General features: G+C 42.8%; 2 protein-coding genes across 4 annotated transcripts; both read right to left on the reverse strand.

The window, feature by feature from the left end:
- Positions 1-1643: 1643 nt before the first annotated feature.
- Positions 1644-2664, reverse strand: LOC133931355 (glutathione transferase GST 23-like). The gene is made up of 2 exons (XM_062378223.1): positions 2323-2664; positions 1644-2214 (listed from the first exon to the last, which is right to left on the reverse strand). Exons 1-2 carry the CDS (start codon positions 2653-2655, stop codon positions 1843-1845), a joined length of 705 nt encoding a protein of 234 aa, XP_062234207.1. The 5' UTR covers positions 2656-2664; the 3' UTR covers positions 1644-1842.
- Positions 2665-3121: 457 nt separating this feature from the next.
- Positions 3122-13664, reverse strand: LOC133931349 (putative disease resistance protein RGA3). Of its 3 annotated transcripts, XM_062378210.1 has the most exons (6): positions 13302-13664; positions 11974-12479; positions 7409-8515; positions 4753-7218; positions 4432-4500; positions 3122-3437 (listed from the first exon to the last, which is right to left on the reverse strand). In XM_062378210.1, exons 2-6 carry the CDS (start codon positions 12298-12300, stop codon positions 3132-3134), a joined length of 4275 nt encoding a protein of 1424 aa, XP_062234194.1. In that variant the 5' UTR covers positions 12301-12479; positions 13302-13664; the 3' UTR covers positions 3122-3131. The 3 variants fall into 3 exon arrangements, with proteins under 3 accessions (XP_062234194.1, XP_062234195.1, XP_062234196.1); XM_062378211.1 differs by lacking the exon at positions 11974-12479; XM_062378212.1 differs by lacking the exon at positions 4753-7218 and having other exon boundaries at positions 11974-13664.
- Positions 13665-23570: the final 9906 nt, after the last annotated feature.

The raw sequence follows: 23570 nt of genomic DNA on the forward strand, positions 1-23570 counted from the left end.
AGTGCAACAGCGTCGGAGCGACGAGGAGGGGGAGGAGCGGGAGTGGGCGGGCGGCAACAGCGCGGCGCGCGGGGAGGACTTGGGCGCGGGCTCCGGCGAGGACCTGTGCGGCTGGACGCGGCAGTGGCCACGGCCGCGGGAGCTGTTCGTGTACTGCTTGCATTATATACCATCGTGAATTGGTTCAAAACTGTGTCGGAAAATGCAGGGCTTGATCTCGTGCTACCAGTGTATTTAGTCACCGAGGAGGAGAATTGGTTCAAAACTGTGTTGGAAAATGCAGGGCTTGATCTCGTGCTACCAGTGTATTTAGTCACCGAGGAGGAGGAGCGATGGAATCAATGATAACAAGATAGCAATCTACAACAGAATATTGTTATAGATCCCAAATCTTTCATACTAAATATAGCAACCATGCTAACCGTGAGAGGGGAGCTACTTCATCAAAGCTGATGCGTGGCATGTGCCGACCAGAGTCAATCAGTCATGCTCAGTACAACATGAGCAAGGATGAAGAAGCACAAGAGCAAGCCCAAGCTGAACTATCAATATGTATAAGAAAGTTCGATTGATTTGTCACTTCATGTAAACTCCATAGCGTTGTACGAAAATCAGTTTGAAATACCACAAACACAAAAGCAAAATCATAAGAACTGTATCCAATCAGAAACCACTGTGCCAATTTCAATTGTATCCAATATGCTCAAAGCTCGCCAATATCAATTTTAATTGCTGACTTCCTTTTTGTCATTAATCAGTTTTGAGCATGTTCAATTTCAATTTCAATGTTTAGGCTTACCATTCGACATGAAAAAGATAGGTAGTGAAGAAATAGAGGTACGAGAACGCACCTGTCGCTGATCGCAGCAACGATGATCCAGATGGGGTTGGCGTCGGTGAGGAGGCTGGTGGGCTGGCGCGTCGGCAATGACCACCACGGTGGCGAGGGGGAGGCGCGCGGAGTGATGGCGGCAGTCGTTGCGGCGTCTACGGGGAGGCGGCAGCGGAACCTGGATGGGGTTGGCGTCGGTGAGGAGGCTAGCGGGCTAGCGCGCCAGCAGTGACCACCACAGTGGCGAGGGGAGGCACGCGGAGTGGCGGCAACAGCCTTTGCAGCGTCGGCGGGGAGGCCGCAGCGGAACCGGAGTGGGCGGGGAGGCCGCAGTGGGACCGGCGACGGTGAGGAGGCTGCGGAGGAGACCATCGCCGGGATGAGGAGGGCGCGTATGAGGATGAGGGGGAAAAGGTGCGGTGGCGACGCCGCAAAAAGTTTTTGCGTCGGGCTGCTCGTTTTCGATCGACACCAGTGGCTAATTACAACGGTAACCCTAAATGACATGTGGGTAATTTTGATAAAATTATGATAATTATTAAAAATATACAATCACGTGGATTAATAGATTAAATCTATACTATCTCCCACTTATAGTTAATATAGACCACTGTTAAAAAAAACTCTAAAATAAAAAGAAACTCGTAGGAGAAATTGTATTTTGGCTGGCCAATTAGAGCATTCTCTGCTGGTCCAGGATTTGTTCGGCTGGAAGTTGATTGGGAGGGGCAGACCCTCTCGGTGGACCCCCTTCGAATTAAAAAGAAAAATTGAGAGTGAGAAATGACAAGAAAGACCGCAATAAAATCACTGCAGGTAAACTTACGCATCTATTTATTATCCGACTTTTGAAATATCTCAGCGCATAAATGTTACATAAACAGGCTATAAGCCCCTTATTGTACTCGCTGTTGTACGATCCATGCATTTTTTTGGAATCTATCCATAAATAAATCGATCATTCGACGAGAAGAAAACGTAGGTATTTAACCGTGCACCGATCGATCGAGTTACTGCTGCACCGCGGCCTTGACCATCGACGTGAACCTCTCCTTGCCCGCGGCGAAGAAGGCGACGAGCTGGTCCCGGTCCGGCAGGAACCGCTTCACGGCTTGGTGGGAGGTGTACTCCTTGGCCCACCGGCGCAGAGCAGGGTACTCGCCGTCCGTCACGAGGCGCACTCCGGTCACCTCCTCCAGCACGTCCAGCCAGTGAGCCAGCGTGCACGCGGCGACGTCGACGAAGCCGAGGGCGTCGCCCCCGAAGAAGCTCCTCCCCTCGAGCTGCGCCTCCAGGATCGCCAGGCTCTCCTTGGTCTCCCTCGCGAATCGCTCCTGCGCCTCGCCGTGCGTCCACATCGATAGCCACAGCGGCTTCAAGCACTGCTCGACGTACGTGTACGGATACATATCTTGTCAAGTGAAAACTTGGAAAATGTTGATGATTCGCATGCGTGGTGGATGTAGGATAATTAACGACAGATTGCGTACCTTGTTGTCGATGAAGTGAGCCCAGAAGCGGGCGGTGGCGCGGCCGTAGGGGTCGGCCGGTAGGAGTCGCGGCCCATCGAAGGCCTCGTCGACGTACTCGACGATGACGAGGGACTCGCAGACGGCCGGACGGTCGCCGTGGAGGAGGACAGGGACCGTCTTGTGGACGGGGTTGTGCGTGAGCAGCATCTCGCTCTTGTTGGCCAGGTCTTCCGTGACCAGCTCGTACGGCACCCCCTTGAGCGTCAGCGCCACCTCCACGCGGTGTGCGAACGGGCTGCCGAACGCCGTGACGAGCTTCACCGCCGGCGGTGGTGGCACCTGCTGCGACATCTTGATCAAGTAGCTGCTGCCTAGGTAGCTACCTCTCGATCTCTTGTTGCCGCAGGTTTTAACTGATTTCTTGGCGAAGCTTGTGAGTGAGCTGCTGTGCCTGCTGGTGTATATATAGGTAGTGTATATAATTTGGCTCCATCCGATCCGATCCGATGGCTAGCTCGATCTGGTCGTGCAGGGTCAGAGATGGCGTGCTGCTTGCTTCTTCTCCAAGGGAGGATCTATCTGTCGATATCTTCTCTTTTCTGTTCCCACTGGTCTGACTCTGACTTAAGCAACGGTGACCCCTCACAATGTATCTGCTGTTGCAATAGAATGGTCAGCTGCAACTGAGGCCTGAGGTGACCGCAATAGATATCCATGGGGCTGTTTGGTCCTTGGTCCTCGACCCCTCGTGCCCAGGTTAAGCGTGGTGAAATTTAGGCTTGAGATTTCCATGAGGCACTAGTAAAGCTGTCCTGACATTTTCCCTTTCAGAATAAGTTAAACTGCGAAACGCCTGCCCTCAGGTCCATGCTCCGGTGATGCCATGTCATCTGCCCCTCTTGAGAACTGTGTCTCATCCGCATTAAGAAGTCGATAAGATCTCCAACATATACTTTAGACTCAAGATTGCTATCACGGCGTGATTGCTGGCTGGTATCTCTAGTCTTGTTTCTGGTTCTCGCGTTTACTGGAACAGAGGTTACACCACGGCGCCGGAGCTTCAGCTGTCGTACTCGTACTTTGACAGGCCTTTTGATCCGCAGGTGTGGCATCTTGGTATCACCTGATGAATCCTATATCACGGTACAAGAGAGAACAAGTGATCTGGTCAATGTGCATCTCTGCCTAAATTCTCTGCAAAAAGATTGAAGCAATTGGGTGGAAGCACCAGCACTGCTGCGACTGTGAGGCAGAACAGCATGGTGCACTTATCCTCAAATTACTGAATTCAAAGCGTCAATTACAATATTATGGAATACTCAGTCCTACCTTCTACAGCCTACAGGTTTCAACTCCTACATGACAAAGCCCTAAGATTATGCTGGTCAAAGAATAAATGGTGTTACTTTAGTTATAACTAGTCAGTCATCTAAAGCAGTTCAAACTTCACCTAGGTCATTTTTTTAGATAATGGAAAAAGGTTTCCAGCCTCTGCACCATAGTGGTGCACACAGCCCAGTTCATTGTTACATCATACCAGCGGAACGCTGAAGTATGTGCTTTCATGTTTCAACAAAGTTCAGTACCGTCGATCTCTCATTTACGATCAGTTTAAGCATAGCTGATTAGTTTTCCATGGGATAATGAACAATTGATTTGTGGATTAGAAAAAAAAAACTCTATTGCCATTACATGGCTCATTGGGTCAACTTAGTGTCCCGGGGGCATAACCGTAATATATCTAACCTAAATTTGAAGAGAAGGTTGAATGGTCAGAAAATAACCTCTAAAATAAAGGATGGTCCTGATTCCTGAACATTTGAAAGAAAGGTTGATATACAATAATCATTTCATGGAAAATTTCCTGCCAGATACCAGAACAACATTGCTATAACAAGAAATATGTACACGTATAGGGAAATTTCTGGCACATATTGCAATATAAACTGTATACTGACAGAAAATGGTCCATTTCAGTGTCAGCCATCTAAAGCAGCTGAGTCTTTTATCAGGTCTAGCGATCGCATGCTTTGAAATTCTAACAATCCAGTTCTACCAACACTAATTCTTTGTCGTGATGAAACAACCATTTGATTGATTTTCAAAGGATAGCATCAAAACGGTTACCTGGCTTGGCGCAGTTTGGCATGTAGAGAGTACACCATTATTCTGTTCTATACACCTGATGAAACCCACCTGAATTCAAATAGAACCAAGTGGTTACATGATTACCAAAATGAAGAAAAATATACCGTGCCATATTTATAAATTTCATGTCACATAGTAACATATCGTTATTACATCGACAACAATAATAAGCATGCACAGAGAACTAGAATTTACAAGTCTGCATATCTGGCACATATAGCATACTTGATGGCAGAGTTCTGTTAGGCGTTCATAGTCCATAAAGCAGAAAGAAACTACAGAAGTGCAAAGTAAACTTACCAAGTTTATTCTGATATCTGGAATATGAGCCAAAATGGCTCTGGTAATTTCACCAGGTAACTCAAATTCAGCTGCGCATGCACTCATTTGCAACTCTCGCAAGGATGGAAGTTGCAGCAAGTGCTGAGGAAAATCACAAGGTATATGGCACATCTCAATTTTCAGTCTCTGCAATGAGGTGATTCTTCCCAAAAATGCCGGTATGTCACAGGATGATAGCTCCAACTCCTCAAGGCTGGTTAATGCTTCTATGCTTTCTCCCCAAGTGCTCAGGCCTTCACACCAGTTTATTGACAGGAACTTAAGTGAACTGAAGGAATCTAAGAACCGAAGTTGACACCCCTCTGAGAATAACAACTTACAGGACGTGATTCTTATTCTTCTTATTGGAATAGGGTGCAATTGTGAAGGTGTCTCAGGTTGTCCTAGCAAGATCTCATCACATGCCTCAATTTCCAATAAGAAGCATTGTGGAAGAGACGGTTCAAATCTCAACATTGGGCATCGTGACACATTCAGATGGTGAAGGTTAGGGAATGTACACACATGCCCCTCTTTATCGCTAGTTGATAGAGTTGTAAGCCACCTTTCTAGGTTTGGCATATTGCTGATTTTGAGGTCCCTCAATTTCAGAAATGGTCTGCTGCAACCAGCAAAAACTTCTCCAACATCCTTGACATTTGGTATGTCTTCTATAACCAGAGACTGCAATTTTGGTAGCTGGCCAAGAGGAGGCAGATGGTCACACGTTGCAAGGTTCGAGAGCTTAAGGTGTACAAGGTTTGGCAAAATGGTTGTCAAACTCAGCATCCACTCAGGGAACTTGGAACTTTTATAGCCCAGAAGTTCGAAGTGTTCCAGGGTCCTTGGAGGTATGATCTTTTCAAGTACAATGTCATCTGGCACAAATTTGGCAACTTCATTACCATTCAAGTAGTAGCTGCTAAGTCTTAATGAGTTGAGCTGCTGATGCCTGCACAATCCAAACTTCTCAGCCTCATCAATGTTTTGCACATTGCTGAGACCCACAAGATGGAGTCTTTTATGCTTCAAGATCCCATGGAAATCACTACCGAGGTTGGTCTTTTCAGTTAAATCTATCTTAGGCATACGCATTGAACTATTTACAAAATTGAGATCATCCTTATTCGAACAAGAGTAACCATCCAACCCAACCACTAACAAACACCTGAGGTCACACATATTGGCTATGCCATCAGGGATACGGAGCTTGAAACAATATGAGATGTTCAATAGCTTAAGTTTCCTTAAGCTGCGGTAGTCTCCAGGCATCATTTCAAGGCTAATACAGCATGACAGATTTAGGTGCTCTAAATTGGTGAGGTTAGCAACAGTCTCAGGTAATGCAAAAAGTTGTGAACAGCATGATAGGTCCAAAACCTGAATTTTCCGTAGGTTCCCAAGTGATTCTGGAAGCTTTCTCAGCTCCCAGCAGTCAGATAAGATCAGTTTCTCTATGTTTACAAGGTCGGTAAAGGAAGAGGGCAATGTTTGAAGTCTGCGGCAGTCACTTAGGTCCATAACACGAAGTCCGTGAAGTTTTCCAAAATCCTCAGGGAGTTCTTGAAGTTCATAACAGCATGACAAATTGAGACTCTCTAAATGTAGGAGATTACACAGTGACATGGGCAAAGTGTGAATCTTATGACACATGGACATGTCCAGGATGAGGAGCTGTTGAAGATTGCCGAATGACAATGGTAACCCTCTAAGTTCATGACAAGATGATAAATTAAGGTCCTCTAAATGATAAAGGTCACAGAACGACTTCGGCAAGCTAAATAGATTGAGACAGCCAGACATGTCCAAGAATGAGAGCTTGTGGAGTTTGCCGAATGATGTTGGTAGAGTCTGTAAGTTGATGCATCCTGATAGGTCTAGATGCACCAAATCCCTTAGTTCACAAAAGGACTCAGGTATTAACATGAGGCGAGAACAATCATGAAGGTTTAAGTAATGCAATTTGTCAAGGTTACCTATTTCAACTGGCAATTTTTGAAAATAGCTTGCTGAAAGGTTTAGTGCGTTTAGGCTTTGCAAACCAGTGAATTTCATTTGACTTTGCATTCCTGATGCATCAAGATAGTGTAATTGCTTCATCTGATTTAGTTGACTGGGTAACTCTAAGATAGAACAGCCACTTATGTCCAAGACTCGCAAGAATTTACTCAGGGTCAGGGTAAATGATCTCCCAGAAATCTGCAGCCCTTTGCAATCCCTAAAATGGAGCGATCTTGCCTTACCAAGTACAGCCTTGCTGTTCATTGGTATATCGATGTAATTCATCAGTACAGTATATCGGTGGTCATCAATTCCAGCACTAGCAGTGCTACTCTTTTTGGCATCCATGAATAGGAATTCTTCGTTAGCAACGCATCTTGCTAAGTCATACACCAAATCATGCATCTGGAATACCCTTGCAGCTTTCATGCGGTGGTTAGCTGCCTGGGCGTGTATATAAAAGTGTGTAAATGCATAAGAAAATTAAATATTAGGAAATAAGAACAAACCAACAAAAGTAAATATTACCTAAACTATGGCACTGGTGAATAAGCTGAAATGCTTTGGAAACAAAATCCTAATTTCAGCAGTATAGTGTATTGCGAATTTTCGTATTCATGTAAAAGCAACTCACCAAGGATGATATCGAAGCCTGAAGGAAGGACATGCTCACTAGTTCACGGACGTACTCCTCACCACGCTTTTCAAGTGTCAAGCTTCCACTGGCTGGTTGAATCAATCCAAGTGCAATCCACTGCTGTATCAGCATGTCCTTGTCTATGACAGCTCCTTTGGAGAAAACCGCACAGTACGCAAAGCACAATCTCAGGTGACAAGGCATGCTGCAGTAACTAAGCTTCAACGATGGCATGATATTCTGATCTTCCTCCATCTCCCAGATTTCACTGTCCCTCACTGCTTCCCATGCAGCCACTCCTTCCTTGAATCGCATCACGAAACCCAGAGCTTGTGCAGACAAGGGCACACCTTTGCACTTCTTCACTATATCTCTTCCAATTTCTTCTATCCTATGATCATCCCTTCCAGGAACAAAGGCTCTTTGCTTAAACAAAATCCAACAATCATCATCTGATAGGACATCCATCTTGTAAGGAATGCTAGGATGCATCAGGGCAGCAATTTTCTCACTGCGTGTAGTTATGACGATCTTACTTCCTTTTGCACCACCATTGAGCATTGCCTTCAGCTTTAACAATTGGCACCCATTTTCTTCCCACAGGTCATCAAGAACAACCAAGAACTTCTTACCAGCAAGTACACTCTGGAGACGACGAGTAACCTCCTGAAGGTTTGCACAAATGCAGCTACCCTCAACTTCAGAAATTATAGATTCAGCAATCTTCTTCAGATCAAATTTCATAGATACATAAACCCATACTCGGTAATCGAAAACTCCTCCAACATTCTCATCATTGAAAGCTAGCCTAACAAGAGTTGTCTTACCAAGGCCACCAAAGCCATAAACGGAGATGGTCAGAATCTCTTCTTCACTGTAAGTAGTCAACATGCTAACTATTGTTTCTTTCTCAATGGCCCTCCCCACAATATCTTCACTGACAGAAGAAAATGTTGCTCTGCTATTAATATCCTCATCTAAGGAGCAACTTTCAGACTTGAAATTGAATATATCAAGTCTTGCTTCGTCTTTAATCTTCTCCAACATCTGTCTCATCTTCTTCATCTTGTGGGCAATGGTGACATGTGATCGAAACTGTGTAACCTGTTTCATTTTACATGTAAATTTCTCAGTTAAAGCGTGACATAAAGAAGCTCTTCTCCCAACTAATTTACTGAATGATGCTGAAAATAAATCACAAGAATTCCCGTAAGGATAGTCTCTAACTAACATATCCTTTCCCTGGTCAAGAATATATGACTCTTTGGACAAGATGCGGTCTTCAAAAGCAACTTTGACTATCAGTTTTCATTATAATATGTAAGTGAAGACTATACAAAATATTATATTTTGAAAGTGTTTATTATAACAAACTTCTCATGTTAGTATTCTCATGTGGCCAGTCTAAATAGTTTTGTATGTATTAACGGTCAAAGTTAAAAAAAATTGACTGCTCAAATTCTGATAGGTCGTATATTTTTCAATGGAGAGGGTAATTTTTAATGTGGCAGATTTGCTCCCTACCATGCGGTTGACACAGGTCCAGAAGCCATGGTATTATAATTAGATTACAGACTACAGTAACATGTTTCTATATTTACCAGCGACAGATGGATAACTTCCTTTGTGAAAGATGTCGAAAAAAATAGCTTGAAGGGAGTATTCTACTGTTGTTCACGGTACTTTCTCAGGCTTCACCATTTGGAGACGAATGCACAGCAGGAGAATATCTTGATGATGTAATGGTGCAAATTTTCATGACTTCAAAACTGTACTAGAAATTTGTTCTCCCTCTTCCTTGCCAGTAACTAATTAACTGTTTTAATTTCTTGAGTTAAAGGAACCTTGTTGTTGATTGTCTTGTTACTAATTTAACTTAGACTGCTGGATATGCTATCTTGGAGACTTGGAAAGCTACCTCTACCAGTGTAGTTACTACTTGCATGTAGAATCAAGAAAATCCCAAATCCGAAAACGCAATACAGTATTGCTTATCAACTATCGATTCAAACACAACACTGGGAGTTCGTTTCAGACACATGTATTAAAGATTATCTTTCGCTGCCAGATTGTTTTAAAAATATACCAATGTACTCTTTCAATGGCCGAGATCCTTAATGCCATTTTGCGCTTGCCCCTGAACAAGTCACCCGGACCGGACGGGTTCTCCGCAGAGTTTTATCGGGCTGCTTGGCCCATCGTTTGCAAAGATGTTACACTTGCCATTTGTGCTTTCAGCCTAGGCGACTGAATGGGGCTCGAGCGCCTTAACAACGCTCTCATCACCTTGTTGCCGAAGAAGTCGGAGGCATCGTCGCCTTCCGATTTTCGGCCAATAAGACTTATTCACAGTGTCGGTAAGCTTATCACCAAGGCGATGTCTCTACGGCTCGCTCCGTGGTTGTCCTCTATGATTTCGAGCAGCCAAAGTGCTTTTATTGCTGGACAATCGATCCATGACAACTTCAAATTGGTGCAATCTACCGTCAGGATGCTTAAGAAGTCCAAGCGCTCCAAAATCTTGCTCAAACTGGACATTTCCAAAGTGTTCGACTCCGTGAACTGGGCTTTCCTTCTGGAAGTTCTTCAGGCTTAGGGGTTTGGCAATCGCTGGTGCGGTTGGATTGAGGGAATCCTGGGATCTTCTTCGACTAGGATTCTCCTCAATGGCGCTCCCAGGCCAACTATTAAACACGCTAGGGGTTTGAGGCAGGGCGATTCGCTATCTTCCTTCCTCTTTGTGTTGGTGATGGACATCTTCGCTCGTATCCTCTCCAAGGCTAGTGATGCTGGCGTCCTTGAAACCATGGGCCACGGTTCGATTTTGCACCATTGTTCTCTCTATGCGGATGACGCGGTCCTTTTCTTGTCACCAACACCACGGGACATCCAAGCACACTTGGCCATTATCCACTTCTTCGGGGAAGCTTCTGGCCTCAAAACAAACCTTCTCAAATGTGAGACAGTTCCGATATGCTACACCGAAGATGATTTGGCGGCTATCCAGGACAATCTTCCTTGTGGATTGATTGTGTATCTGATTCAATATCTGGGGGTTCCTCTATCTATTGGCCGACTACGCAAATCTCACCTCCGACCGATCATGGACAAGGTCGCTTCCAAACTTCGTCTTTGGCAGGCAAAGCTAATCTCAAAACCGGGTAGAGCCACTCTCATCAAGACGGTTCTATCTTTAACTCCCATTCACATTCTCATCGCCATCAAGGTGCCGCCTTGGGTGATCAAAGAGATTGACAAAATTAGGAAAGCTTTCCTTCGGGCTGGTGATAAAGCAATGTCTGGAGGCCGCAGTTCTTTGGCTTGGTCTGCTATGTGCCAGCCAACTGGATTTGACAGCCTGGGAATTCAAGATCTCCATCGGGCGGGCGTGGCTCTACACCTACGATGGCTCTGGTGGTAGTGTGCTTAGCCGTCCAAACCTTGGGCTGCTATGCCGATGATTCATGAGAAAGATGTTGTCCAGCTATTCGATGCTTCCACCTACTTCGAGGTTGGCAATGGCAAGTCCACTAAGTTCTGGACAGATGCTTGGTTAAGGGGCTGTTCGATCAGATACATAGCCCCCCAGCTCTTCGGTTGCGTTGTTCCAAAGGTCGCTAGGAGCAGAATTGTGCACGAGGCTATATACAACCAAAGATGGATCCACAACATTGTCGGACCCTTGTCCATTTCGGCTTTAGGCCAATACCTACAGATATGGGACCAACTCGAGTCTATCCACCTGGGCACCAACGAAGATCGAGTCATCTGGAAATGGACCCCTTTCGATGAATACTTAGCACGCTCTGCATATCTTCTAATGTTTCAAGGTTGCATTTGTTTCGGGGGAGTCAAGATGGTGTGGAAGACATGGGCTCCGGCTAAAGTGAAGTTCTTTGCTTGGCTTGTGCTTCATGGCGGGCTATGGATTATAGCTAGACGGCAGCGGCATGGTCTACAAAACGACGATTCGTGCACACAGTGCTCGCAGCTATCAGAGACCACTTACCATCTCCTTTTGCACTACAGTTTCGCACGCCTAGTATGGTGGCGTGTGCTGGGCGTTCAGACCCCTCAGTCAGACACCTCAATCCTCGACTAGTGGAAAGAACTCCGGGAGAGGGTGGACAATACTTGTAGGAGAGGTCTTGACTCCCTCACACTCCTAGTTTGCTGGAGACTCCGGTTGTCGCGGAACAACATTATCTTCAACAACTATCTAGCTTCCCTGGACTCATTGGTGACGCTAATCTAGGAGGACATCACCTGATGGTGTGACACAGGCGCTTTGAACCTCAGCATACTGAGAAATCGGCTGCACACTTTAGGCTCCGCTAACTAAGGAGTACCTATTACGGCTAGGTCGATTAAGTGTACCTGTAATCTCCTATTTGTATGTTCTGGACCAGGCCTGACTATGGTCATTGTAAACCAAACGCTCCTATCTTAATACAAAGATGCGTAGCTCTACTACGTATTCGAGAAGAAAAAAAATCCTATCATGTTTATGTATAATGAACACAGCAAAATCTTTAAATTAGAAAACATAACAAGGCGATCACCTTCCGAAACACACTGTGGTCAGTATCCTGAACCGTGCCCTTCAGACCGTTCATGAATTCCAGTTCCCACAGCATGTCCTGAATGTCATAAGCAGCAGACTTAAGCCTCTTGAGCCAGAGGCGCGCACATTCCTCCCTTGACGATCGCTTCTCGGCGTCGTTCAACACAGCTTGCAGTGTCGCCAGTGTTCTCCGAATGGACTCCAAATCATCCTTGAATTTCCACAGCAAGCTGACCTCAGGGCCAATGACCGCGCCAAGCTGCCCCACGACCACCTTCAAGAGAGCGGACACAAGCATCTCTCCGACAACCATGCCCATGGTCATGGTGCGGTATTCAGAGTTGGTAAGCTAATTGGAGTAAGTGTAAAACGCTCGAAGTCTTTCAGAGATGGTGCACTTGTATGAAGCTCTTATAGTGTTTCAGCTGAGTGTCGGTGCACTTGAAGTCTCAGAATGCATTTCGTGGAAGGTGGGAGTCAAGTCAAGCTGTGTTGGCTAAGCACCTTTTAAAAGTTAGAGAAGGTTAGGTAGATTGCTTTTATTATTCGTCTTTTCTTTTCTTTTTGGTCACAAAGTTATCCTCTACCCATCGAAAAAAATCGTTTTAATCAGGAATTCCGAAAGGAAATTGATGAAATGATCATTTAGTATGAATCCCTGCAGTTCCCTAACATCTTAACCACTGGGATGAACTGATTGGTGTGCAAAAATAAATTAACCTAAAACCAAAATCCAATCAACTCATCAATCATTACATCGGTGCAGTGTCGTGTGCATGACTGCTGTTTCTAACAAATCATTGCTACTTGCTAGTGTGCTTTAGCCCCCATTTCCCAGAAGATGCAGGCAGAGACTCGGAGTCAAGTCAAGCTAATAAGCCATGCTTCTCACCCGTACATTAAGGTTCCAATCAAAGAAAGGGAGAAAAGAAAGATAAAGCATGGTGGAAGATAGATGTGGACTCCTTTCTCATGCCTAGGCATCTAGGAAAGATCATGAGACGGGAATTTCGTTGGACTATTACACTTTAGAGAGGCACAAACTAATCACCTACCGCGTGTCGCAACTAAGAAAATTGTTGGATCCTATCCCGGTGCTCACAATCGAAATTTCAAGGAGTAATTTGCCCAATGTCTCTACGATCAGCACGTCAGTAAATTCAACCAGAGCAAAATACATGAGAGAAAAACGCAACATCTAATCTTGTTCACGACGCCAGGAATCACCAGTTATCCACTTTCCCATCACTTAATATCTCGGTCAATCCTTCTATTCTTAACGAAAGAGAAGAACGGGGTAGCGGAGGAAGCTGAGCAGGAACAGACCTCGACGAAGAAGGTGGAGCGGCGCCAGCGAAGCTTCTCCTCAGCGACGCAGCCCCACCGCTACCCGGACGTGAGGCGCGCGCGCACACTGAGTGGTCGGGATTCCGTTCCCCGACCACCATGGTCGGCAGTACATTTCCCAAACACCAGGTCGGTATCTCAAACCCCGACCACCGTGGCGCGTCTTGCATCTCCCGACCGTGGAACAGCCGGGTGGCGTCCACGCTGCCGCCGCCGCGGCTTGCGCAACCGGCGAGAGGAGGTCGGTCCAGCCGTCTCTGCAGCCCGCGAGCCTCGCGAGTCGGGGCCCGTGCACCAGTCTACCAGAGCGGCACGGATCCTCGCGAGTCACGGATGAACAGTGTTTCTAGAGCACGAATAGTAGTGAATAGTAACATGCAGGAATAAATTAGAGAATAGTGCATCGAAACAAATTCACATATGTTGTTCATCCGTGACTTTACTTTCTCTGATCCCAGAATCTCTTGTACTAGAGTTGGGTGGGATGTAGGATGAGAAAGTGTTTAGAGATTTAGGCTAAGCGGATGTAGCTGATGCAGTACTGCTGTGAATTTTTTTATATTTTCTTTAATATTTTTAATAATATATTTGTGTTAAAAAAATAGCAGATATAGGCTACCGTCGTCTATATATCAGACGAGAACAATATATCGTTTGTTGAACGGACTAGACCTTGTGAGTCTTGATGGTCAATACATTAAATAACTGGTTATAGCAATGTCTCGCTCATTCACTAGGCGAGAACTTTATTTCTCCCGGTGAACGGGTGAGATCTTTATTTCGCTTGATGAACAAGCGATACATTCAAATTAATTTAATGTATAGCAGAATAGGTAAGTGTAGAATTTTTTTTCCTAATATAATATTTGTATATGACAATTTGAAAATATTGCATATTATTTTGGTAAAAAATATTGTTTGTGCAAATAGTTGTCCAAACGGCTTTACTGAGTGATTTATTTTATCCTTAATTTTGATTTGATATAATTTTGTCGGTATTTCTTTATTTAGTTGATGTAAAAGTGTATGAGCTATTTTTTTTAGTGAAGTAACGTTGGGAGAATATAAAATCTAATTTGTCGAACAATAGTAGTTGTCAAGCACAATTATCATATAATCCGACACGAAGGTTACATACGCTGATAAATATGACATGGAACATGGGGTTTATTGTCGCTACGTGAATGGACCATAACCGTAAAGAGATAACGACAACAAACGTTGATATGTATGGTACGTCTAAAGACTAACCTAATTACATACCGCTGCTAAATCTAACATGCCTTAGGGAACAAAAATATATCAGGTTATAATAGATGCTCTCTACTGAGTGAACTTAGGATATTTACCCTTTCACAAAGCATCGGGGCCCTCCGTCTTAGCACAACGCACCCTTTTCCGCTTCATTTCCCTCTCTGCTTCGCGTACTTCAACCGCGGCGCGCTGCTTTGTTACCTTCCTTATGCGCTCCTCCTCATAACGCTTGAGTTGTAGTTCCTCCTACTATTACTTATAGTCCTGACGTTCGTAAGCTTGCCTCCTCTACCACATGCTCATATCAACCTATCATTTATGGTCCTTAGTTTGCTCTATATTCGGCCATCTCATGAAGTCATAGATAGGTGAGAAGACTGGAGAAATGATACAATATGAGAGATTAATAAGACAGTGCATGAAATTGTATTGAAAGTGGCACATAAGTGATCTATGTCACTATATCAGTGGATATTCATATGGTCTATATCGAGATGGGTCGTACTGGTAGTTGACACATATGAAGAAACATTTTCCATATGTGTAGGAGATATCATGGGACTCGCGTAGCCTATAAGGGTCGCCACAGAAGCACATCGGCGGTTCGACCCTTTGAGGGATGAAAATCCCCCAATGTTTCTTGGGTAGGATTGGTGGAGCTGAGGAAGATATTGCAGTTGAGAAAGCTAAGAAATAAGTGGTCTATCCATGGTTGAGGATGAGGTTATTTATGGTGGCTGGGAGTTTGTGCATGGACTGAGTGCATGAGCGTGACTGAGGGTTGGAGTATGGGAGTATTGTGTATAAGAACAAATGAGCATAGATTCCTTATGAAAACTAAAAAAGTTATGGCAATGATAATTGATAGAGATTCCTTATAAAAGTTGTTGCTTTGTGTGGTCATTTCATTCTGAAAAAGTTCAACAAGGAGTTATTGTTGCCTCTCTATGGAAGGCAGAGAATTCTATGAATGCATTGGACTTAGAAAAACATATTGGTAGAATGATAAATTTTGATCGTTTCATTGGTGAAAGTAAAATGCATCATATATAAAGGTCATCATAAGCATTCATTGTCTATCTGTGACTACGGTACATAAGCAATATGCACCCATTTTTCTCTTACCCTTGTTAGATCCGAACCTAGATCCGCTTGCCATGGAAGGGATTCTGTTGGACTATGTTAGAGATGAAGTAGACATAGATGGGTTATCCTTATATACACAAGGGAGGATACTGCCACAAACTGTTCACTGTGTTCGAGGGAGAGTTATTGCGATGTCAGGGTGGGTCTTAGGGAATCCTATCGCACGTCTATCAAAAGTGTTCGCAAACAAAGAAGAAGGGATAAGGTCACAGATGAGTGTTCAAGTTATAGGTGTAGGTCGGTTGTAGCTGTAAGTGCTATGGATGTGATGCATCACACGCTCGAGCATATTCTCTGACAACATGGAGTACGGTTAGTAGAATAATAACTAGTGATAATTCATTCGAGTATGGTTACATAACACACTTACACGACCATACGACACACACATAGGAAATTTATAATTTTTTGTGGCGTTAGGTATCATGGTCGATACAAAACATAAGCATAACATGCAGACACGGCTTAGGAAAAGTAAATAGCCGGCCTACAATGGAGTCACACCAGAGTCTATCCTCGTCACTTGATGTTTCTTTTTTATGCGCTTATACGTGGGCTTCTTTCTCACGCCTCCAATTTATCTCGTCCTCGTCCTACTTCTTCATTTGACCCACCCATTCATGGTCTTTGGAGGACATTAAGTCATCGATCCATTAGTGAATGCATACACCTTGGTTATTGATTGGACACGATTTGCTGCCTGCGGATGAAAATTATTAGTACATGAAGTGAATGAAAAAATGTGTTTTCTCAAAGTGATTACCTGAGAATATTCGCTCTCTTTGGAAAGCACATCTATGTTCGAACAATAGAAGTACTTCCTCCTGAAGGTATTCAAGTCATGGAAACACCGAACACTACATGTCTGTCCACAATGACATTTGGGCCTTGGCATACGTTTTGGGAGTAAGCGATTGTCGAACGCATCCTTGCTCGAATCATTTGGTGGATGACCTTCAAATAGTTACATGGCCCTTCCACATCTTCCTCTTTCCACCATGCTTAGTGTTAGTTTTGTTCAAATTGTCAAGATGGAGGTGTCTTATATTGACGAAAGGCATCTGATACTCTAGTAAGCTAATCATCGTGTGTCACTACAGTGGGGCAGGGGAAAACTGTGCATGAGTCAATGCTGCAATGTCTTATATTGACGAAGGCCATTAGATACTCTGGTAAGCTCATTAGCATGCGTTATTGCAGCGGTAGGGAAAAACCTGTGCATGATTCAATGCTGCAGTGCGATGAGGTGATGAGTTGTTGTAGTTAGATAATTGACCTACAACGAGATTGTCGTGGAGAAGAAGTAGTCGGTCTGTATGCGAATAGGCTTTTCAGTGCTACCCCTATTAGGCTGATGCAGTTTAGCGTATAGACTTTGTTCATTACCGCTGGGACATCTTCTATATAAATATAACCCAATTGATTCTATACTCAGACATCTCGTGACCTCGAATAAATCGAGACAATGGTGTATCCTCATCCTCTCGATGGCCCCATTGATCCACCACCTCCACAGCCCCATTTAGACATCTATAGTAGAGTTTTATACAGAAACCACAATGCTCTTCCTTGCTCATTTTAGCCCCCATATCGACATGGAGATGATGCTACTGTCCAAGTTTATGAGTATTTCGGTGATGCAGGCCGTCGATTCTTCCGTTATCCATATTTTAGAGTATGAAGAAATAATACTCACTTTATTTCCTATTTTCTCAACAACATACTTATCTCATTTATCACTTTTTCTATACGGATGATTATGGGTTTCAGTACTAGATTGACCCGCGGATAGAACCACACATTCAAGAATACATTCGTCACTTGCACGTCGTCATCGAGGAATTACAGGAACAATTGCGCAAAGAGAGAGACAGCAATGTCAAAAGACGTTATATCCCACCTTGCATAGCGGGTCGGAGGAACAACTGGGAGTAATATCAATGTGTTCTAGTGGTCGGTCGAGGATTTGATTTTGTATTTGACTTGTACTGTTTTTCATTCCTTAAGGTATATTAGGTGAAACTTCGATACACCACTAGGGGTATCGTATATACCATTGTATGTTCGGTCGACATGTTTATTATGATTGTTACAGAATGTTCATTGTATGAGTCAATGGTCCAAATACAATCACAACACAAAAATATGGTACATGAAAGATATTATGATAGTAACAATAACATAATAGTATGAAGAAAGATAATTACATAACACTATGAAACTAACAATGACATATGGGCCTACAGGTACGTCCCCTCTTAGGGACGAGGCCCCTTATCGTATTCGGCCTTAGGACCCTGCGCCTCATCACTCTCACCTGGTTAGCTGAGTACGTCAGAGGGTCCGGTCAAACGATCAGTTGTTTAGGCCGTTCAACGGGTGGTGGAGTGGCATACTTGTCCTGGGAGGGTTGTGTCCTCGGGAGTGGCGCGCCAGGTAGCTACGACACACCAAGCTTGTCATTCTGTACGAAGATGAAGTCGTACCGAGGGACCTGAGTAATGTCCTTACTAAGTAGATCCATATAGCTACCTTGCGCCCCTACATCCCTGAGATCGTTGATCTATGCACATGTAACAACGAAGGGAACACGTTAGCACCGATAAACCGTGACATATGTAACAATTTGGTATGCATGAAGCGAGTGTCATACCTGAGGTGGGGACGCGAGAACTCAAAGGAGCTAGGACCATAGAGGAAGGGTGCATCACCCTGCTGGAGGTGTAGTGGTCATCGGCGCCAGTGAAGGCTACCCTAGACACTCGAGGCTACTGTCGAGCCACAGCTTCGTCGCATGTGCGTCGGCATCAATCTGGTGCAGTATGTCCCTCTGCAAAGAAAAGTTTCATTTGATTACACAATTTTTTTTACCAACAATTATAGTAAATGAGGACTCGCGTAGTGTTATTCGTACCTCAAACGACAGCGCCTGGTCCCTGTACGTCGGGTACATGTCGTGCATGTCCGCCACATGCCATGGAAGTTCGCCCGGTGTGTACATGACCCAAATCCACGTCCGAGGCATGAACCACGAGAGGTACTCCGCGTACGCCTCCTCAGAGTGTGATTGATCCTCATCCACGACGTGCTCCACAACTTGGTCCCATTCGTCAACCCACCTCTACACACATGACGCAAACCCTGTATCAACTAGGCATACAAGTGTCCGACACTTTTATGCATAGGTCGTCCATTGGTTGAAATAATGACAGTACTACCCCTTCTAGACCATATACTATTTCACCGTTCCCATAAAAAATTCTAAATTTCCACACATCCGACATATCTGACAACCATCGCTAAAAACTCTAACATTATTACGATAGAACATAAATAATTATATAAAACTACATCTACAATGGAAAATTTATTACAAACATAGCCCGGCAAATAATATATACTGCAACAAAATATTCCCAAGTCCCTAAATCAAACACCTCTAAATTCTACATCTACCACATCAGTTATGACTACACATGTCTAAATCCTACATCTAATATCTAATATATATTTAAATACTACATCTAATTGCTAAATTATACATACAAATAGGACCTAGTTGCTAAACTATACCTAACCCTAATTTTAAAACTAGATCTACATTCTAACCTATGTCTAGTGACTATCCTACCAGATCTATAAAAAAAAAATCCTACATCTAACATCTAACCCATGTTAAAACCTAGCACTAGTGACTATCCTACTTGTAGCGAAAATGATCTTATTAGGCTATGATTATGATTTTGATGATTAATGATAATATAGCCATTAAGACTAACATGTTTTTCAAGTATATGTTTTAGTAAGTCTCATGGATGTAATATATAAAAAAGTCATCACAACCGAGACAAAGATTAACTGAATTAGAGAAGTCTCAGGAGAATTGCTCTCATCGGATGGTTCGATGCTCTGTGTGTTGAACTCACCGAAGCATCTCTGACAAAGAGGGAGAGAAGGCTAAAGACTTCACCGAATAGTCTAGGGCTCAGCAATGTGTAGCAACAGAGCTTTATCTGCAGAGAAGAGTAGAACTGAAGAAGCTACTGAATAGTCTCGTGTTGATGAAGAAACTGCACACCGGAGTATTTTGGCTTGAGATAGAAGACATTGAACTCATCGGAAGGTCCAGTGATTAGCAGAAGATATACATCGGAGCATTTCTTGCATAGGTGATTCTAAGTGTCGAAGAACGAGGATGAACTGGCCAGATGGTCCAATGTCAAGAGGAAGTGCACCGGAAGCTTACACCGGAGAAATTTACACAGATACGTTGTAGAGGCTCGAATGACTCAAATGTATTCATCGGATAGTTCGGTGATAGAAATGAAGTATATACCGAAGTGTTCGGTGTTCACAAAGGCTTTGAGTGGGGGTTTCTAACGGCTAGATTCTGAAGATGTACTCACCGAATGATCCGGTGTTAGTATTATTGTTCTCACTAGATTATTCGGTGTTAACAGCTTTTCTGAGCTGTTGGAAAAATAGCTAGTTGGCGGGTTTGAGACTATAAATACTCCTCCACTCAGTCATTTGAAAGTGTGATATGCTGCTAGAGTCCAGAGAAATACAAAGACACTTGAGAAGACATCTAAGCCACTAAAGTGCTTAATGTGATAATTTAAGGCAATTAAGCACATGTTTAGTGAGTGATTAGTGTTTATAGGGCTAGAGAGAGTGTTGCTAGCTGATTGTTGCCTAGAGAATGGATTAAGGAGTGATCCTAATTTGTACTAGGTGATATGCCGACGCCTTAAAGTCTTGGTGACTCACCAGCACCTTGAAACGGTGTTACTCAAGCTTGTTGACCCTCCGACTTGGTATGGAGTGACAGCAAGACACGTGTACAGGGGCACGGAGACCCTTGTCTTGGTGGCTCAAGCTCTGAAGTGAAGACGATGACAAGTGATTGGGAGAGAGACTAGTGGTGAGACATTGCCTTTGTGGTTTGGTGGCTCATCTAGGTTGAGATTTTGTCTTTGTGACTTGGTAACTCAAGAGCCATGATCGAAAAAGTCTTGGCGATCGGGAACATATCCTTGGTGGAGCTCCAACATAGACTAGTGGTGACATTCATACTATCGATACCACGGGATAAAATCTCTTTGTGCTGAGTTTGTTTTCTCTACCGTCCTTATATTCTTGCAATCTACATTTGTGCATCTGCTTTCCTAGAATAGTTTGTTAGGATTGGTTATATGTTGCAAGGCTTTTAAGCGGTAAAAATAGACATACTAGATAAATCTAGAACACATTTAGATATAAATTGATATAGGTTTATCTTGTGAGATTTTTGGAGCAAAATAGTTTAGTCTTTTAAGTTTCATAATTCACCCCTATCTTAGGACGTCACCGATCATTTTCACTACCGAGTTTGTAAAAAAATCATAGAAAAAACATAAATCTTTTCTCCGGCAGAGCTTCGCCACAAAAATTCCCCTCCCCTCCCCCTCCTCTCCTCTCCTCCCTCCCTCCTAGCTTAGCTGGAATCAAATAGCGCGCTAACGTCGGTAGGGCCGATGCGGCTAAATTATATACTCAAAAGATCTCATCCACTGAACGGATGAGGCTTTTTTGTGAGCCCGCCCGACATCGTAGCATACAAAGATCTCGCTTGTTCATCGGACGAAATAAAGATCTCGCCTATTCACTGGGCGAGATGAAGTTCTCATATAGTGAAGAGGCAGATGTTGTTGTAACTGGTTATTTAATATACTAACCGTCGGGGTCCATAAGATCTTGTCTATTCAACGAGCGAGATCTTGTTGTCACCTAATGCATAGGCAACGGTAGCCTATACCTGCCAACGGACATGTATTCTTAAAAATATTAAAGAATACATACATACATACACACACACACACACACACACACACACACACACACACATATATATATATATATATATATATATATATATATATATATATATATATATATATATATCAGACTGCTGGTTTCTAAGCACATTGGTTTCTCTTAAAAAAAGCACATTGTTATATACCTCTTTTCACGAGACTGCATGATCTCTTATTTTTTAGAAACTCCAGTACAACACGACACACACATACATTCACACTATCACACGTACGCACTCATATAACATATACTGAAGAACAGAGATACGAAGCTTGGAGACTGCATGATGTCTCATGACAACGTTTGTGGTCTAACAAAATACGGCAACATTTTGTATGTATCTATGCTTCTATAAATCAACGAGTTATGGAAGATTCGAACGATCTCCACTATACATCTTACACGATCAAATAATCCATAATCAAAGTTGGCACTCATCTCCTCTCTCTCTCTTATAATATGGAAAGTCACAATAATTAGCTGATTAACGATCAACATACTCCCCACGCATCGTCCTTGATTGCAGTGTGCTATCTTTTTTCTATCACTTTATTTCTAAACTTAAATAAAGATAAATGATCATCATATAATGAAAGACCAAGGTCAATCAACGTGTGTTCTTTTCTTCCTCTCATTCAAAACTACGACAATATCTGTAATGATTGCGCTCTTTTTCTTTCTCTTATTTCTAAAATCTAGCCACAATCTTCGGTCCCTACTACCACATACACGGATCAATATGAAACAACCTCAACTCCAGTCATGCTCCAATCACCTCTGCGAATGGGCGTCGACTACCTCCACATTTGTTTATACAGACGAACTCATTTATCATTGTCATAAAATCTTCGTGTGAGTAACTAATCTCAACTCTTACGTTCGCTCATACAACCTCAGATTCAATCAATCAAACGAAAAATCAACTCAATCTATTCAGACAGATCCAATCAACCAAAAACTTTTCTTTTCAACATATATAAGTCCGCTCAATCTATTTTCTCTCAGCATGTTTAAATGAAATGGCTCTAAGAAACCTTGTCCAAAAATCAAAGACACCGTATATCTTCATATGCTATTTATCGTAGTGCCCACCAGTGGTCGCACGACCTTTTTTGAGCTACATGAATTAAGTGGCGTGCTAATCTTGAGGCATGAGATATGAATTAAGGTGCAATTTTCCTTGTTAGTACTACTAAGCGAGCAATCAAATTCGATCACCAAAATTTGGTCGCCCGAGCACATCACCAAAAATTCTTGTTCGAGTGTTGATTGACCCAAACTAGCTAAGTGCTTATGAGTTACAACAGAAATATAAATATTAGACGTGATAATATTAATATAAATTTAAGTATGAAAAATAGAAATGTTATAGAAGTACCGTCGAATGAATACGTCAGGAATGATACACTAGTTTGCTTTCAGATGGATAAAAAAAGAGGAGAGATTATACAATAATTTTTTTTCTAATTTTCTCATTAGTAATATAGGTCCTATGTCCATAACTAGTAACGAGATAGAAAACTAGAGGACAAAGATGAATAACAAAAGTACATAAATTATTCAAACTTCAGAGATTTTTATGAAAAAATTCCCTATATACTATCAGAAAAACTTTCTCTTCCCTATGTGCCACTCAAATTTTTGGACTTCCTTCGTTGCCATCAATTTTATATTTCATTTATTTCTTACCATTATGTATACATTTTCGTTCAATCATCCATCAAAGTCACTGTTCATCAATTCTATTTCTCCAAAAATCAGTTATCTTCTGTTTCTTAAAAAAAACCTAAAACTTTTTGTATGTGTTTCATAATACATGTGCAACTCATTTTTAATAGATTAATCCAAAAAGTCTGCGTAGAATTTAAATTAAAATTATCCAAAATGGTACTTTTGTAACTTCTAATAATTATTAGGACCTCAAATAAAATCCAAAAATCTAGAAAAAATCATTAATATTTTCTTATGTGATGAAATAATTTTTAAAATTAT

This window comes from Phragmites australis, chromosome 10 (assembly GCF_958298935.1).
Source record: "Phragmites australis chromosome 10, lpPhrAust1.1, whole genome shotgun sequence".
NCBI lineage: Eukaryota > Viridiplantae > Streptophyta > Magnoliopsida > Poales > Poaceae > Phragmites > Phragmites australis.

Bases quoted from the DNA above. Each gene is read 5' to 3' on its own strand.
- LOC133931355 (XM_062378223.1), bottom strand. From the start codon at position 2,655: ATGTCGCAGCAGGTGCCACCACCGCCGGCGGTGAAGCTCGTCACGGCG. The intron at 2,215-2,322 runs GTACGCAATCTG...TACGTCGAGCAG, and splicing joins CTCACTTCATCGACAACAAG to TGCTTGAAGCCGCTGTGGCT.
- LOC133931349 (XM_062378210.1), bottom strand. From the start codon at position 12,300: ATGACCATGGGCATGGTTGTCGGAGAGATGCTTGTGTCCGCTCTCTTG. The intron at 8,516-11,973 runs GTGATCGCCTTG...AAAATGAAACAG, and splicing joins ACCACAGTGTGTTTCGGAAG to GTTACACAGTTTCGATCACA. The intron at 7,219-7,408 runs GTGAGTTGCTTT...ATACACGCCCAG, and splicing joins AGGCTTCGATATCATCCTTG to GCAGCTAACCACCGCATGAA.